The sequence below is a fragment of the Capra hircus genome, chromosome 9 (assembly GCF_001704415.2).
Source record: "Capra hircus breed San Clemente chromosome 9, ASM170441v1, whole genome shotgun sequence".
Classification (NCBI taxonomy): Eukaryota; Metazoa; Chordata; class Mammalia; order Artiodactyla; family Bovidae; genus Capra; species Capra hircus.
This window is the reverse complement of record NC_030816.1, coordinates 26,045,001-26,063,937: the sequence shown is the minus strand read 5'-3', so window position 1 is coordinate 26,063,937 and position 18,937 is coordinate 26,045,001. Positions and strand designations below refer to the sequence as shown.

The 18,937-nt window shown below is 44.4% G+C and overlaps 1 protein-coding gene across 3 annotated transcripts in view; it reads right to left on the bottom strand.

Annotated features, from left to right (window-relative positions):
• Window positions 1–18,937, bottom strand: part of FYN (FYN proto-oncogene, Src family tyrosine kinase) — a 217,264-nt gene that overhangs the window by 47,757 nt on the left and 150,570 nt on the right. For all 3 annotated transcript variants that reach the window (XM_018053056.1, XM_018053054.1, XM_018053055.1), the window contains 2 exons: window positions 6,517–6,774; window positions 4,606–4,702 (listed from right to left, as the gene is read on the bottom strand). In XM_018053056.1, coding sequence (XP_017908545.1) covers window positions 4,606–4,702; window positions 6,517–6,763 — 344 coding nt within the window. In that variant the 5' untranslated portion in view covers window positions 6,764–6,774. The remainder of the gene's footprint in view (window positions 1–4,605; window positions 4,703–6,516; window positions 6,775–18,937) is intronic.

The window sequence follows — 18,937 nt, the reverse complement described above, 5'->3', positions numbered from 1 at the left end:
TAGAAAATAACAGTACATATCACTTCCAGGCTTTCTTCTCTTTCTCTGTGCTTCCCACCACACACACACCTGGGAAATCTCCCAAACAGTAAGGAAAATATTAAGTACTTGCAGCAGAGGCTTATTTATTTTTTACTGTAAAATAACCTTCATTGAGTTAGTTCTAATTGATTTGAATTTAGAAAAAAAAAAAAGTCGATACTATCAATTTTCAGGTACATGGAAATGTCATCTGGGACAGGAAACCAATATACTTTGCTCCAAGTTGTGACAAGCCCAGCCTTACCCAGGTGATCAAGTTCTTTCCATTTCAAATCGAGCATTAACTATCTCATTTTGGTTTTGGCATCTAAATAGTTTAGCACTGATTAGAATCCAACTATCAGATCATTCTAAAGTCATGTATTAGGAATTCATGATTTTCTCTTGAACGACTCTATTAATCTCACAAAGGTTTTCAGTTACTCGAGAAGCTGAGAAAGATAAAATCCTTTTCTCTTTTCGAGGCCATCTAGGGTCACTTTCCCCACCACAGGAGATGACAAGGACACAATGTAGTAACTCACATGTTGTGCCCAGACAGGCTGGTGTAGACTCAAGATAGCAAAAGGACCCTTCTGAGCAGATGAATGAATCACGTTTTAATACACTGGAAGCCCAATTCACTTACAAGTAAATAACATACTCCATACAAATTATTCAGCTTGATTTAGGAAAACAGGATCTTTACTAGGTTACTTTTTCTTTCTTTGAGTTACCATGAGTAATTAGTATTATTAAAATTGCATTTCTTTAAACAGTTCTTACAGTCCAGTTATTTCATTAATTTAAGAGTTGGTGAGATTTTTCTTCAACTGTTATCTTGCTCTGATTCAAATACATGATTTAAGCCTTGGCTCTGGTTTAGAACAGAAATTTCCATCACAGCTTCCCCTCTTGCTCTAGTTTAAACGCATATTAAAAGAGCCTCTTCCCATTCTCCAGAGCTGCTCAGAGGGCTTGTGGTCCCAGGAGCTGGGAGTTTGGAGCCCCGATGGAGCCAGGAAATGACATTTGCACACAGAAGTCAGCCTTGATCTATGGAGCTTTGGCGCATTATTATTATAAATGCTGGATTCTTTCTAAATTTGGTCACCACCCATCTTACTCTCACAGGGCATATCCATAACAGTTTGGTCAAAAGCTTACATGGGCTCTAAACCAGATTTCTTCTTATTACAATGAAAAGAACTTTAAAGGAGTCACTACTGTAGGCCATGGGGGCTTCCCAGGAGGGTCAGTAACAAAGAATCCACCTGCCAATGCAGAAGTGGGTTTGATCCCTGGGTTGGGAAAGATCCCCTGGAGGAGGAAACGGCAACCCACTCCAGTATTCTTGCCTGGAAAATTCCATGGACAGAGGAGCCTGGCGGGCTACAGTCCGTGGGGTTGCAAAGAGTTGGACACAACTATTGACAGCACCCTAGGCCACGAGCACTGTTCCACTCTGTAAAACATTGGTTGTATTTTAGAATTGCTGTTTCTGGTGGTACAGCAGTAGTCATGACATGCAAAAATAGGAATAAAACAGGTGAATTCTATATTAAAAAACGGATCAAGTTTAGTAATGTCCTAACACCCTGCACTGAGCACCTACACCGGTCAGGGAGGGGCCTCTCCTCCCGGTGGTGGGGGGCAGTGCCACCAGCTCGGGCCAGGGGCACAGCCACACAAGCACATCGCACGGTTTACACTGCACCTTAAAACACGAAAGCCTGCCCGGAGGCCTTCAGATTCTGCCTCGGGACAGGGAAAGGAGTGGGAGGACCCACGCTGGGAGGTGTGGCAGCTGCCCCAGGGAGAACACAGCCCTGTCCCTCCCTGTCTTTCAAGGGATGGGAGCCAGGGCCCCAGGAGAGGCTGGGGAAGGGGAGGGAGATGCACGCCATCTGGTTCTGCATTATTGCTTTGTTCTTCCGTCACCATCTTCCCTTCCCTGTTATTACCCTTGACTTCAGCATATTGTGTTTGTTACAAAAACTTTATTTTCAACGCTCCATAACCTTGAAAAAGGGCATTTAAATGGCACGTAGGATGAGAAATTCCACTGGCAAGAAGGAAGAACATTAAAGGGGGAAAAAATCCTTTGTAATATTGTCTTCTAAGGGAATGGGGTCAGAGCCTCAAATGCCTTCTGTAAACATTAAAGACCACGCATGCAAATCACGAAATATAGATTGAGGTAGATCGGATCTTCCTTGAGTGTTTCTCCAAAATTCCAATCAGAAGCCATTCCAGATCTGACCCAGCTTAACAAAGGAGGAAGTCACAAATTAGATTTTGGCAACGACTGGCTTTCCAAGTGCCCTGCAAACCGGATGTGTAGACCCGTGCGCAGTGTGGGGAAAACCTAAGAGAGTCACTTAAGGTACTTCCTATATTTCTGAATTCTTACCTTTTAGAAGTTACAAATGAATTGAAAAGTTCTAACCAATCCTGGCATTTAGGAAATACTGAATAAAATAGGGAGGGGAAGGAGGGTGGTATTTCAGAATTTGAAATTAGCAGCCTCTGACAAGAAGCATTCATCTGAGCATCGAATTAACAACAAGGAATCAGAAATCAGAAGAGATCAAAGCCAAATGCCCCCTCCCCCACTTCCCCTCAAACCTGTATGTAACTCCAATGGTTCAGTTTCCTGACTTGGGCCTTTCCAGCCCCGAACCTGACACTGCACTCAGTATGCCATCCCCACATCCCTTGGCTCTGCCACCTGCTAGCTCCACGTACCTGGGCTGCTCTCTAACCTGAGCCTCTGGCTCCTCCTATGTCAAAAGATGACTACGAGACGCACCTCAGTTGCTGTGAAGGGCAAATGAGAACGTCTGCAACTTAGCACGTGGCTGGCACCTAAGAGCCCTCAACAAATAGCAGCTGTTCACTAGTTAAAGAAAAATTCCCGTGGCTACAGGAGGAGGGCTGGGGGACGGGGTGGGCAGGTAATGTTCTTCTTGATCCCAGTACACGTTACATAGGTATGCTTGGTTTGTGAAAATTCTGCGAAAGGTGCACCTTTAAAAAACTGTGGTAAAATACGTATGACATACAAGGTACCACCTGAACTATTTTCCAGTTGAGCGGTGTTATTGTGCAAGCACCACCAGGCACACTTTTGATCTGTGCACTTGACCATACGTAATTTAAATAAAAAGTTAAAAAAAAAAATCCCATCCACCCCCCTGTTAGTGGTGACAAAAAAAAAGTCCTGTAACTAGAGGCACAGTGCCTTCTGACGTCTGGAAGAGTCACCGGCCTAATATGGGAGGAATTCCATTCCTGCCCTTGAAAGGTGGTCCTGAGTTGGGGGCGTTTGAGGGGAGGGGAGGGCTTTACAAGGAGGCAATGTTCAGGGCCTGGGGGAGTTCCTTGCTCCAAGGACTACTCCTCTTTCCTGGGATGTGCAGGGTGAGCAGGGCTGCGGGAGAGCAGAAGTGCCAGGCGTCCGGGCCTTCCACCATCACCCAATCCAGTTTGCTCAGCAGGCAGAGGGCAGATTAACTGGACCTTCCTAACCGGCTCTCCGCCCTTATTTTTCCCAGACACTAGGGGGCGCTCATGAAGGAAACTTGAGGAGTAGGGGAGGGAGCCTGACTTAGACACATGGGACATCATTTTCCTTTGAGCCTGAATTTTTCTGGCGTGCCCTGACCTGTGCACCTTGCCTGAACCTAATAGAAACTATATTTAAAAACTGAAGGGAAATCTGACTCATATTTTACTCTCCCTAAAGTGAAAGTGAAGTCGCTCAGTCGTGTCCGACTCTTTGCGACTCCGTGAACTGAAGCCCACCAGGCTCCTCGTCCATGGGATTCTCCAGGCAAGAATACTGGAGTGGGTTGCTATTTCCTTCTCCAGGGGAACTTCCCAACCCGGGGGTCAAACCCAGGTCTCCCGCATTGCGGGCAGACGCTTTAACCTCTGAGCCACCAGGGAAGCCCCTAAAGGAAGTATTAAATGGAGGATTTGAAAAATGAGTGATTCTCGCCCTTGCCATTTCCCCATTGCCTGCATAGCGGGCTGTTCCTACTGGCCACATTGAAAAGGCACTCACTGTCGTCATTCTCAAGCGGGCCAAATCGGTTCTCCTTCCACCTCACAAAGGTCTTAGTCAACTGCAAATTTTCATTATGGCAAAATGCCTCTACAGGCTTCACCAATTAGAATATTTAGCAGTTTTGAAAATGGAATGTGTTGCCAGCCTTACATGAGGCCAGGGTGACACGTGAAATCTGAAGAAAATCTCAGGGCAGAGAGAGGGTACTATGGGCAGGCAAGCCCCATGCCAATCATCTGAAACTGTAGATTTGTAGAGGGAGACAGCCTTTAAACCAAAACCACTGACTCTGCTTCTACGCTCCCCAAAAGCTCCCTGGACACACAGCACCATAGAATACCACACTGGTTCATCGACTCTTCCCTCAAGTTAAATTGCTAAGAATTAGTGAATTGATGAGCAAGTGCTCTCTTAGCATTTCAGAGATATGGAAAAACGTGCAGACTCCTAACACTAGAATCACTTCCCGGCCTGAAAGGCACGCCTGCTTTCTTCTCCCGCTCCAAACTTACGAGCTGTTCAATATTTGAAATTTTTCTCCTTTGTGAAAACTCAGGTCATCTTCCGTCCGTGCTTCGTAGTCATAAAGGGCCACAAACAGGGTCACTCCTGACAAAAAACAAAATCACAACGGGGGAGATTATTACACGAGGGGAAATTAATTCCAAGAAATTAAATCTTCACTAAAGCCTCATTCTCAAAATTTACATCTAATCGGCACTGATAACATCAGGCAGTGTTGTAATTAACGCGTGAAACCAGAGTCAAGAGCTGAGTTTATGCCTCAGTCTTTGTGAAAGAAAGCATTATTTGAGCTGACTAAAACCCAGGGCTGAAGGACTTCTCTCTGCACACTTGGAATGAGTCTTCAGGAAGAGACATATATTAATATTATATTACGGCCACAACCAAGGGCAACAAGTAGCAACATTACAGTTCAGATGGGCAGAGCTCTGCAGCACTGACCAGACACCCTTTACCTGACACACATTTACCCCCATGAGGAGCCACATCAGGCCCGGGAAAAGACTGCAGAGCGCTCGCCTTCTCCCAGCAGGCACGGGGTGTGTGTGCTGGGTGCACCTCTGGTTTGTTCCCCCCCTGCATCCTCCAGAGACAGACGTCCCTAGACTGCCTAATGATTTCTTTCCTTCAGCCCTCCACTCCACTCCAGGTGCCTTCCAGGAAGACTGGAAGGATAAGGCAGTGTACTCAGCCTCCAGGCACCCATGTAAGGCCTGCTCTCAAGGGAACGCTACATTCACCATAAGGATGAACATAAATATTTTTTTCTACTGAAAAGAGTGTGAAGTGTTGGCAGCACAGAAGTAGCTAGTTGCCCAAAGCTCTGGGTCAGGTCCCCTGCATATAACTATACTACCCTGTTGGGTACAGAGGGAAGAGAGGCCTTGGTAGTGCCAATTCCCCACGTAAAAAGTATAGCGGCCTATTTTATAGGACCTCTGCTCCCAGCTGAACTGAGAACATAAGGATTGATGTATTTTATATATATTTAAAAAACTTTTATAATAAATAAGACAGTTTTGGAACAAGTTATGTCAAATATCTAGTTACCATGGTTCACATACTGGGAGAGGCTTTGGAAGATTAAGGATGCATGAGATATCTTACAAATATTTCAGAAAACATATGTCTGAGAACACACGCCAGATATTTCACAAAGTATTAGCTAAGTCAGCAAATGCACATAGCAGTGAAATACAGCCTAGGCAAAAAAGAAGGAAAAGTTAAAAAAAAAAAAAGAGAAGATCCCTTAAGGATACATAGGATTCAATTTTAAAGTACAAAAGAGATGAAAATACTTGAGGGCCGATAAACTCTGCCATATAGAAGACAATGGGAGGATTAGAGAGAGAGAATCAGTGAAGACAAATTGCCAAAAAATAATATAGCCAAATGAGCCCACCAGCTGGGAAGTGACAGGCAGGATGGAGGTTAATTAGGAAGCTGAAAGGGCAGGTACTCCCCTGGAAACACTCTGAACTGGGGGTCGTGGGGAAGGAGTGCTTTCATAGCTGGAGAACTCAAAACATCCACGCTCATATCCAGTCCTGAACCTTCTGATTCTAAAGATCTGGGATTGGGGGTGGGGGCGGGGCTCAGGTATCTGTATTTTGAAAAAGCTGCCTAGTTATTCCAAGCCAGCCAGCCAAGGTTGAGAGCCACTGGACTCAAGTGACTCAGAAAGTTGTGCCTGGTTAACCCTCACAGGATCCTCACAGAGCAGCAGCTGGGGGACCCCCGCGCCGCTGTTGCCAGTATCTAGATTTGTCCATCAAGCTTTAGTGATTTTAAGAGCCTTTCATCTGGTAGCAGGGAGCTGGAGAGTGATTAAAACCTTAAACGTCAAAGGAGCACAAATGTTCAACTGCTAAACGATTTAAGAGCAGCTTCATCCTGACCTGTTCCTCCTCTCGTTCGCAAGGTCCCAGTATGAGACGAAGAGTTCACACCCCCGAAGACGGTGAGTCCTTGGCCCCCGGCCCCGTGGAAGTTGTTGTAGTTCGGGATGGAGGTCACGCCGAAGCTGGGGTAGTGCTGAGGAGTGGGGTCTGTACCATAGCGGTACCCGGAGCTCTGGTTCAAACTGCCATCCCTCTCCTCCGTCAGTTTTGTTGCTTCTTTATCCTTACATTGCACACAGCCCATTATCTAAATTCCTGTTGAAAAGAAACAGAAAGAGGCACGTGAACTTGGATGCCCCCTAGTGGCTGGGTTGCTTGACTATAAAGGGGAATCTTTTACAAAATTCGCCATGTGCTATTTCAGGCCTAGAGGACCATGGAAAGCAGAGGCTGGGGTTGACGGCTGGAAGCAATCTCAGTGCCCTTAACTTGACCATCATATTTATTCCTCATATGCTCTGGGCGATGGGGTCAACACACAGCATGATGTTCACCATGCAGTATCTTCCCTCATGTGAGGTCTGTACCCTTACAATCCTAATATCAGATGCCTGCCAAAGGCTGTCCAATAATAGAACTTGGCTTTCTCTAATCGCCTTAAAAAATAGTGTATGCTCTCAAAAATGAGTCTGTGCAGTATTAGAATAAAACATTAGAATAAAACCCTCCATCACAGCAAAGGAAATCTGAAGAGAATACAGGCGTGTTGGAAAAGCCAGAATATAGCCCTTAAATAGCTCACTGTACTTCTTCATTCATGGGTACTCATTCACAGACACACATTTGGTAAATTTTAAGCAATAAGATAAGTATCAAAATTAAGAAATAATCACTAGATGAAAAAAATGCAGTTGGCAGAAACTAAGAGGGCTGAGTGTATTCGCAGGATGTCAAGATAGCCTACAGTCAGAAAATCATTTAAACAGGCTAATTAACTTTTAAAATTTCCATTAGCTTTTGACATCTTTCAGAAACACTTAAAAGCTCATTCCCACGTTCTAGAATTAGTGGTGAATTAAAACTTGAGTCACTGTCACCCCATCCTCCTTCCAACTAAACCTACGATGTCGGTGCTGGTCTCAGGAAAGAGCATCAGCCGAGACCCAGGTGTTCTCATAAGAGTCCTGAAGCTCGTCCGTCACTGGCTCCTCTTCGTTTATTTCTCAGCCCTGTCTCTCACGCTACCACCCAAACATGCCTGACTTCTCAGTGCTTAAGATTCTATTCTTCCCATTCACTGTTTGTCCTTGAAACATGGCTTTGAACCCCTTTGTCCTCTCCTCTTTGGTTTTTTTCTTTGATATGGACCATTTTTAAAAAGTCTTTATTTGTTACAAATTGTTTCTGTTTTATGTTTTATTTTTTTGGCCATGGAGATGTATGGGATCTTAGCTTCCTGACCACGGATTGAACCCACACTCCCTGCATTGCAAGGTGAAGTCTTAACCCCTGGATCACCAGGGAAGTAAGTCTCTCCCTCTCCCTCTATGATACACAATATAATCTTCATGTCTCAGTTAAGACACCACTTCCTCTGCAAAGCCTTCTCTGATTCCCCGCCATCCCCCAGGCTGGGGTGCTGCTCTTCCTCAATGCTCATATGGCATCTTGGTTTCTCTCTTTACAGCATCTATTGTGCCATATGAAAACACGGCCTTCCCACTTGTCTCACTGCCCAGTAGATTGTGAGTTCCAGGAAAGCAGGGTCCTGTCCATTTTTGTCATTGCTATATTGCCAGTGGCTGGCACATAGTGGGTGCTCAATAAAGAGCAATTGAATGAGCAGAAATTCTCTAACCCACTGTTTCTTTTATCCTTTCTGCCTCAAAGCCAACCCTTCTTCCAGCAACTTTTATCAGCAGTGTGCCCTGTGTTTTAGAATCTACTGGCATGTGTGAGAAGTGAGGAAGATTAAAAAATGGAAGGTGAGTTGGTTAAACGACCCCACTTTGGACTGCAATACCCTGTAATACCCTGTCCAGCTGTCGGCGGGGAGGTAGAAAATGCAATGGATGTTCCTGCCAAAGTTCTGAAAAGTGGCCCATTTGGGAACAAAGAACCAAATAAGAAACACATGACATCACGTGTAATTACATGTATCCACCAGGGAGAGTACAGCTGGTACAGGACCAGAAGGGACATGAGGCGGTGAGGAGCAAGGAAAGAACTAGTATCTCTCTATATCTTGCAAACCAAAATGGGTATGCCACATCAGACACAGAGACTCTGGGGGAGCACTTTTCTGAGCACTGCTTTCATGCCGGCTGGGGTCATGGAAGCAATATCAGACTGTTTAAGGTCCTCTCACATTACATGTTTCAGTAAATACTTATTAAACTGAATGTCAGTTCCTGAGAATGGAAATGTTTGGAAACAAGCCGCCTGCTGCTCGAGCTGAGCTCACCAAATCTGGAACACATTTACGTGTAAATCATTCCAGATTAACTTACAGTATACTCTGTCCAACATGCTCTCTAACTTATGGTAAACGAATACGATTTTTAACAAGGTTCCAATAGGAAATGCAAAGTATCTCCAAGGCGTGATTGGCTGAAGGATTTTCATCATTTGTTGTTGGTGTTATTTCACAAGACTGGTAAATATCTTGCTCACTTCATATTAACCCTTTCATGGTGGAACGTTGCCCTGAGCTTCTACAAAGGCCAATAACACACTGCTTGTCCTAGGTGCTTTTCTCAGGGATGCCACTGATCTGCTGTAGTTGGAGGACATGTGACCTGAATCACAGAATCATATCATTTAGGCCAGTGGTTCTCAGCTGTGGGTGACTTTGGGGCCCATGACCAAGGGACATGTCTGGCTGCACAACTTGAGGGCAAGGAGGACTGCTGGTATCCAGTGGTGAGAGACCAAGGGTGCTGCAAAGCCTCCTACGGCGGACAGGACAGCCTCTAACAACAAAGAATTACCTGGCTCCAAATGTGAATGCATGAAGCTTGAGAAATCCTGATTTATGAAGAAGACAGAATTTATAGTTATATCTTTGAAACAGTATAAGAGCTGTTTTCCTTATATGCATGTGGTTAACACTGCAATCCAGAATGCCTTCCTTAGGAGAACAGGTATGCTGGGGCGAAAAACGCAATTTAAAAAACTGACATAAAGTGCTGTTTTTTCTCGAGAAGTTCATTCCTGTGACAGAGTAAATAATCTAAAACCACTGAGAACTCTCACTACAAACTACTCTTTCAATTCCATCAAAACAAAACCCTACATCAGAAACCTACTGAAAACAGAACCTTACATCTAACCAAACTAAGAAAAAAAATCTTTCAAGAATCTACTGGGACCAGTCTCTCAGAACTATCTAAGGTGCTGCCTCCAGGGCCACAGTCTTCACTTTGCCCCAAATAAAACGTAACTCACAAATATCCAAAAAGAAAAAAATCTACTAAAAAAAGTATTACTACTGTAATAAATGTTTAACAGCTTTTACATAATTTTATGAAACAAAGGGCTGGCTTTGAGGCAGAAAGGATAAAACAGAAACAGTGGGTTAGAGAATTTCTGCTTATTCAATTGCTCTTTATTGAGCACCCACTATGTGCCAGCCACTGGCAATATAGCAATGACAAAAATGGAAGGAAACAAATAGTAAGCTCCTTGGAAGCAGCTATTATTCTTCAGTTTTTCTTTCATTATTGCATCCCCAGGGCCCAGAACAGTGCCTGAAACACAGCAGGTACTCAGTAAGTTATGTGTTACATGATTAAATGCAGAAACCCGAAACTCAATCAGAATCGTTTTGGAGAAAATTCTCTTTTCTAGAAGGGACAGCTCCGTTACCCCTTCACATGCTTGCAATTTTGCGTAAGAAATGTTTCTGCTCGGATCTTGCTTACCCTCTTCACTGCGTTGACAAACATGAAGAAAAGGAAATAAATCGGGAAACGCAGGCTCAAGTCATTAAAAGCTACATTTCAATGAAAATATTTGTATAAGAACTTGTGGTCATCTTCTTCCCACTTGAGGTGGTCAGACTAACCATTTCCTGATGAAAGGGGTCAGAAGATGCTATGAGTTGTACTGAGTGTGCCTTCAGGCTCCTTGCCATGAAGAAAAGTTCTCAGCATTCAGGTTACAACAAAAACATCCTTATTATGTACAGTTCTGTAGTGTGGCTTTTACGGCCCATGCTGTGCATCCATCGTGAACATACAAAGCACTAATACACTAGCTCAAGACCTGTGCGGCACTGGGAAATGCTGAATAATGCCATTCGAAAGTGGGGCCCCAGAAGTCCTCTGATCAGTAAATCACACGTCATGACCATTGTCCTCCGCACATTACCAGGCCTAGAAAAACTGATGCACAGCGCTTTGACCAGCAGGATCCTATACCTGTGGTCAAGGTATTCATTAGAGCTGTGAAGACCCCTATTCTCCAATCCTTCTGCAAACAGACGGGCTCTGCTTCTACTATATAAGCAAAACTTGATTTACTTAAAGTTTCCTTAGTCTTGCGGGTGCTCTCATATGTGCCGTAAGAGCATGAAACAATGGGCAGAAATCACTAAAGAAAAAATTATCCCAGGACTTCCATGCCCCCTTCCTATGAGAGTGATGGATATCATCCATCCATCACATGGGTGGCCTCAGAGTCCTTTTTCACATAGCCCTTGAGTGGTTGATGGAAGCTGACACGAAGGATGGAATCTATCCGCTACTCTGGGCACAGGCTACTTTGGTCTAGCACGAGGCTGGTGGAATGTACATTCCCTCCGCTGATGCCACAGAACCCGGTCTGGTTGGCTAGGTGCACGTTAAACACAGATTCGCCCACATTTCCTCATATGCCAATCAATGAAGCAACACCTGTATGCCCAGGTTACACCACAGCAGGACTTGTAAGATTTCAGGCGTGTGAGCTAAGTACCAGAAAAGGAAAATAGCCACTGGCGGTCTTCTGCAAAAAGCAAATTATTTTCTCTTGAGACACACAAATAGGATAGCAGGAGGAGGAAGGTGAAACTGACAACAATTTCAACAATGTAAGCACTTTGCCTGAGAAACCAACCGAGGTGGGTGTGGAGAAGAGAAGAGCTCTCAGACCTAAGTGCCAGCAAGGCTCTTGACAGCCCAGACTCTGCAGAGTGACAGGAAGAACACACTGGCCTGGGCGCTGATGTGGCATGATTCCTGGGGCTCTCATTCACCATCTCTTCAGCTGCTCCCTGCTCTACCTGGGTGGGTATCACGAGGAAAGTGAAAGAATGGGAAAGGGAACTAAACTAAGAACCTGGAAACCAAACACCAGTAACTGAGCTGGGGACAGCTGGAAAGGTAGGCAAAGCTCAGCTGCACACTGACTGCACAGCTGCATCGACTTTTCTGGGGAAAAGCAAAAACTGGCAGCTTCACAACCAAACTCCCTTTTCTAGTCAACAGTAATAGTGAGGCAAATGGATAAGATGTGGCAGAGTCAGGTGAGAAATGGACTGATTTCAGGACAGAAGACTCATGGCAGGGAACTCTCGATCCTTGCAAGACTGGAAATACCCACAAGAATCAACCTGAGGTATACTTCTGTGTCCTCGATGGGGAAGCTAATCCCCTGAGAGTCTGGGGAAGGCTTTCCTTAGCTTTCCCCACGGAACAGCTGGAAGCAGGACATTCAGAGACAGAGGAGGGCCTCACTGGTAACAGTGGCAGTTGGGCCACAGTATCTGTCTCTCCAGTGTCTCAGCGTTTTCAAATCTTTTACGATATGGCTCTCCTCTCTGTGGGACCCTGGGTCCTGACCCCCTGCGGGCAGTGCAGGCAGGGCTGTCTGATGGGGACAGCCAGGACAGAGGGACCAGGGATGCCTGGGGAGGCTGGAGAGAGATCAGGGCCACACTCAACCCTTTCTGAAGCACAAACACTCCCTGAAGCAGGGAAAAGGTCACAGCTGGGATGGCATTTTAGAGATGTAAATACTTGAGGCCTGAACCACACACAGCACTGGTGCTGGGTCCCTCCAATGCCTGAAGCCCAGTTATGAAAAATGAACATAAAAGACCATGCCAATGAGGGAAAATCCTCTTTTTGCTGCCAACTCGAAGGCAGGCGTGAAGTACCTGCCTTGTTGAAAAGGTGCTGCAGAACTCTAAGGTGTGCCCAAGATTCCCACCTCCTGTAGATAAGCCCTGGATAGTCCCTGGGACTTGTGGATGATGGAATCATGGCTCCTGCGTTTAGGTTCTTGTATTTTGCACAGTTGATTTTAACTGAAGAGGGATTATCCTAGATAGACCTGACATCATCATGTGAGCCCTTGTAGGGAACTGGCTTTTTTTTTTTTTTTTGAGACGTAGATTCAAAGTGTGAAAGGAATTTCATGGGAGGGATATTTTCCACTGCTAGCTTTGAAGACAGGAGTTATGTGGCCAGGAATATGGGTGGCCTCTAGGAGCTGAGAACAGCCCCCACCTGGCAGATTGCAAAGAAATGGGGACCTCAGTCCTACAACCACAAGGAACTACTGAGTTGGGTCAAGAAGCCTAAAAAACTTGGAAATGAATTCTTCCCCATTCAAGATTCCAGATGAGAATGCTATTAGCCGATACACTGATTTCAGCCTTGCAAGCGGAGAGAGCGGCCACATTGTGTCTGGACTTGTGACTCAGAACTGTTAGCTGATAAATGGGCGTTGTTTTAAATCAGGAAGTTTGTCATAATTTGTTACAGGGCAACAGAAAACAAATACTTATTATATTTTGGTGGGATGGGGCATCACAGAGATGAAGGCTCCCAATCTCAGCAGTGATGACCACTACCAAGCGAAGGTACACAGCAAGCCAGGTGCTGTGCTATGTACTGGAATGTGTCTTCTCACTAAATTTCCATGACAACCCTAAGATGGAGGATTGCTATTTGCTCTCACTGTACAATGGAGGACCAGAGAGGTTTGGGAATTTGTCCACAGCTCAGGCAGGGGTGGGGATGGGATTTGAAGCCAGACAGGCTGACTTCCTGGCCAGCCCATGGAGTCTCTACACTAGTCTTGCCTCCTGCCCCATGGAATCTAGGTCAGTCCACGCAAGGGTGTGGGCACCAGGGTGGGAGGTGTGGAGGGAGAGACCGGTGGAGAAGGTCCCTGACTCCACAGAACCCAACCTCATGTGCATGACTAATGGATGCCCTGATTTCACGGACTGGGCCCCACTCCTCCAGATCCCCAGCCTACCCTCTGAGACAGCGGGCTCTGCAAGGGTGCTGGTACCAAGCCAGGTATGGTGAGTCACCAGCTTCCTTGATGTGGTTTGGCATCTTAATGAACGTTTGTGCCAATGACATTAGAGCAGCCCTTAGTTTCCTGATACTTCCTAGACATGGCAGGATATTTCTAGATACCAGAAAGGAGTCAGCATTGGGTTCCTTAGTGTAAAACAGAGCTGTCCTACTGCACTGAAAACATGATGCGCTTTACATTATGTAAACTTTCTGGAACATGTTGACTGCATAAACTGAGCTATACACATGTAATGCTTCCTCCAAGCACAACAATAACAGATTTCTACTCTAGGGAGCCCTCAGAGCAAGAGCTCCCCCACCAAACACAGGGGATAAAATAATACTACATCTTTGTGGTGAGAAGTGAAAGCAGGAACATCTACAAGGCAGAAGCTTGCCACAGGCAACAGTGGCAGAACCAGAGCCTATGGAAAATCAAGTTAAAACTTTGATTCAGAAATAAAAGAGGTGGAGTCGGACTCATCGGATCACTGATGCTTGGCTCTGCAACAATGGCCTTTGGAGGGTGAGGAGGAAGGACCTTGCTCCATACCACAGAGCAAGGGAACTGAACTAATAGAAATCACCCTTAAAATGTCACATTACTTTAAGAAAAAGCCACATTCCTGGCACCTAGAACATCTGCTGGCTTCCTCTTTCTGGCTTGTCCTGTTCAAATGACCCTCAGGTTGCTCAGTTCAGTTCAGTCACTCAGTAGTGTCCGACTCTTTGCGACCCCATGAATCGCAACACTCCAGACCTCCCTGTCCATCACCAATTCCTGGAGTTCACTCAGACTCACGTCCATTGAGTCAGTGATGCCATCCAGCCATCTCATCCTCTGTCATCCCCTTCTCCTCCTGCCCCCAATCCCTCCCAGCATCAGAGTCTTTTCCAATGAGTCAACTCTTCGCATGAGGTGGCCAAAGTACTGGAGTTTCAGCTTCAGCATCATTCCTTCCAAAGAAATCCCAGGGCTGATCTCCTTTAGAATGGACTGGTTGGATCTCCTTGCAGTCCAAGGGACTCTCAAGAGTCTTCTCCAACACCACAGTTCAAAAGCATCAATTCTTCGGTGCTCAGCTTTCTTCACAGTCCAACTCTCACATCCATACATGACCACTGGAAAAACTATAGCCTTGACTAGATGGACCTTTGTTGGCAGAGTAATGTCTCTGCTTTTCAATATGCTATCTAGGTTGGTCATAACTTTTCTTCCAAGGAGTAAGCGTCTTTTAATTTCATGGCTGCAGTCACCATCTGCAGTGATTTTGGAGCCCTAGAAAATAAAGTCTGACACTGTTTCCACTGTTTCCCCATCTATTTCCCATGAAGTGATGGGACCAGATGCCATGATCTTCGTTTTCTGAATGTTGAGCTTTAAGCCACATTTTTCACTCTCCTCTTTCACTTTCATCAAGAGGCTTTTTAGTTCCTCTTCACTTTCTGCCATAAGGGTGGTGTCATCTGCATATCTGAGGTTATTGATATTTCTCCTGGCAATCTGGATTCCAGCTTGTGCTTCTTCCAGCCCAGCGTTTCTCATGATGTACTCTGAATATAAGTTAAATAAGCAGGGTGACAATATACAGCCTTGACATACTCCTTTTCCTATTTGGAACCAGTCTGTTGTTCCATGTCCAGTTCTAACTGTTGCTTCCTGACCTGCATATAGGTTTCTCAAGAGGCAGGTCAGGTGGGCTGGTATTCCCATCTCTCTCAGATTTTTCCATAGTTTATTGTGATCCACACAGTCAAAGGCTTTGGCATAGTCAATAAAGCAGAAATAGATGTTTTTCTGGAACTCTCTTGCTTTTTCCATGATCCAGCGGATGTTGGCAATTTGATCTCTGGTTCCTCTGCCTTTTCTAAAACCAGCTTGAACATCTGGAAGTTCACGGTTCATGTATTGCTGAAGCCTGGCTTGGAGAATTTTGAGCATTACTTTACTAGATTGTGAGATGAGTGCAACTGTGCGGTAGTTTGAGCATTCTTTGGCATTGCCTTTTTTTTGGGATTGGAATGAAATCTGACCTTTTCCAGTCCTGTGGCCACTGCTGAGTTTTCCAAATTTGCTGGCATATTGAGTGCAGCACTTTCACAGCATCATCTTTCAGGACTTGAAATAGCTCAGCTGGAATGCCATCACCTCCACTAGCTTTGTTGGTAGTGATGCTTTCTAAGGCCCACCTGACTTCACATTCCAGGATGTCTGGCTCTAGGTGAGTGATCACACCATCATGATTATCTTGGTTGTGAAGATCTTTTTTATACAGTTCTTCTGTGTATTTTTGCCACCTCTTCTTAATATCTTCTGTTTCTGTGAGGTCCATACCATTTCTGTCCTTTATTGAGCCCATCTTTGCATGAAATGTTCCCTTGGTATCTCTAATTTTCTTGAAGAGATCTCTAGTCTTTCCCATTCTGTTGTTTTCCTCTATTTCTTTGCACTGATTGCTGAGGAAGGCTTTCTTATCTCTTCTTGCTATTCTTTGGAACTCTGCATTCAGATGCTCTTATCTTTCCTTTTCTCCTTTGCTTTTCACTTCTTTTCACAGCTATTTGTAAGGCCTCCCCAGACAGCCATTTTGCTTTTTTGCATTTCTTTTCCATGGGGATGGTCTTGATCCCTGTCTCCTGGACAATGTCACAAACCTCATTCCATAGTTCATCAGGCACTTTATCTATCAGATCTAGGCCCTTAAATCTATTTCTCACTTCCACTGTATAGTCATAAGGGATTTGATTTAGGTCATACCTGAATGGTCTAGCGGTTTTCCCTACTTTCTTCAATTTAAGTCTGAATTTGGCAATAAGGAGTTCATGATCTGAGCCACAGTCAGTTCATGGTCTTGTTTTTGCTGACTGTATAGAGCTTCTCCATCTTTGGCTGCAAAGAATATAATCAATCTGATTTCGGTGTTGACTATCTGGTGATGTCCATGTGTAGAGTCTTGTCTTGTGTTGTTGGAAGAGGGTGTTTGCTATGACCAGTGCATTCTCTTGGCAAAACTCTATGAGCCTTTGCTCTGCTTCATTCTGCATTCCAAGGCCAAATTTGCCTATTACTCCAGGTGTTTCTTGGCTTCCTACTTTTGCATTCCAGTCCCCTATAATGAAAAGGACATCTTTTTTGGGTGTTAGTTCTAAAAGGTCTTGTAGGTGTTCATAGAACCATTCAACTTCTTCAGCATTACTGGTTGGGGCATATCCTTGGATTACTGTGATATTGAATGGTTTGCCTTGGAAACGAACAGAGATCATTCTGTCATTTTTGAGACTGTATCCAAGTACTGCATTTCAGACTCTTTTGTTGACCATGATGGCTACTCCATTTCTTCTAAGGGATTCCTGTCCACAGTAGTAGATATAATGGTCATCTGAGTTAAATTCACCCATTCCAGTCCATTTTAGTTCGCTTATTCCTAGAATGTCGACAGTCACTCTTGCCATTTCCTGTTTGACCACTTCCAATTTGCGTTGATTCATGGACCTGACATTCCAGGTTCCTATGCAATATTGCTCTTTACAGCATCGGACCTTGCTTATATCACCAGTCACATCTACAGCTGGGTGTTGTTTTAATTTTGGCTCCATCCCTTCATTCTTTCTGGAGTTATTTCTCCACTGATCTCCAGAAGCATATTGGGCACCTAGTGACCTGGGGAGTTCCTCTTTCAGTATCCTATGATTTTGCCTTTGCATACTGTTCATGGGGTTCTCAAGGCAATAATACCGAAGTGGTTTGCCATTCCCTTCTCCAGTGGACCACATTCTGTCAGGCCTCTCCACCATGACCTCCCCGTCTTGGGTGGCCCCACAGGCACGGCTTGGTTTCATTGAGTTAGACAAGGCTGTGGTCCTAGTGTGATTAGATTGACTAGTTTTCTGTGAGTATGGTTTCAGTGTGTCTGCCCTCTGATGCCCTCTTGCAACACCTACTGTCTTACTTGGGTTTAGCTTATACCCTGGCAGCACATTCTCTTTCCCTCTGTGCAACCTTCCATTCCCTGACGCCCAGGGACCCACAAGCACTTAATAAAAAGAAATGGAAGCATTAGACCCCAATGGTGAGATTTAACACTGCAGTCAACTAACTGCTGGAACCATTCCCAAACCCAAATGGACAAATGAGGTTTTAATAGCGAACCATGGAAAAGCTCCAAAAGGAGTAAAGAACACTTTCTTCTTACATCCACTTCACTTTTGGATGTCAAGGTTAAGACAAGAGTGAATGGTGATAAAAATAAAGGTAGATTTAAAATGTCTATGCCAAACAAAGGGTTCAGAAAGAAATAGGGCACTGATTGTTCTTCAGACCTCCCTCCATCACTTCTCGGACTATGGAAAAATTCCCTGTGGTTAGCACTTTAAAATTTTGTCTTATTTTTATTGAGATATAATTCATATGCCATAAAATCACCCTCTTGAAGTATACAGTTTAGTGGTTTTTAATATATTTACAAAGGAACCATTACCACTATCTAATTCCAACATTTTCATCACCCCGAAAAGAAACGTGTACCCATTAAGCAATTATTTCCCATCCCGTTCTCAGCCTCGCCCTTGGCAACCACCAATCTACTTTATGTCTCTACGGATTTGCCTCTTCTGCACAATATGTGGCTTTTTCTGACTGGCTACTTGGCATAACATTCATAGATGACTTAGTACTTCTTTCCTTCTTATGGCTGAAAGTACTCAGCCATAAGAAGGAATATGTATGGATATATCATTTGTTTATTGATCATCAGCTGATAGACATGTGGGTTGTTCCCACTTTTGGCTATCATGAATAATGCTGCTGTACACATTTATGAACAAGCTTTTGTGTGGACATGTGCTTTCAATTCTCTAGGGTTAACATATAAGGAATTTATGCAGATAAGAAAACTCTAAGATTAGGTAAATAGGAAAGCATGTGAGCTGGCAATTCAAAGAAAGTAAAAAACAACCTTAAAATACATTTCCCTTCAGTAGTAACACAATTTAGATTGGTGAGTTACTTTCACCTCTAAGTTCATGAAATTTTAAGAAGATGTTTGTCTAATAGTGATGACTATTTTCATACACTGTGGACAGAAGACCAGGAGTTAGCATGTAACTTTTTGTAAACCAACAGGGCAATATTATTAAAAAAAAAAAAACCAAAACTTAAAAATGGGTCTTTAACCTCTGAATCT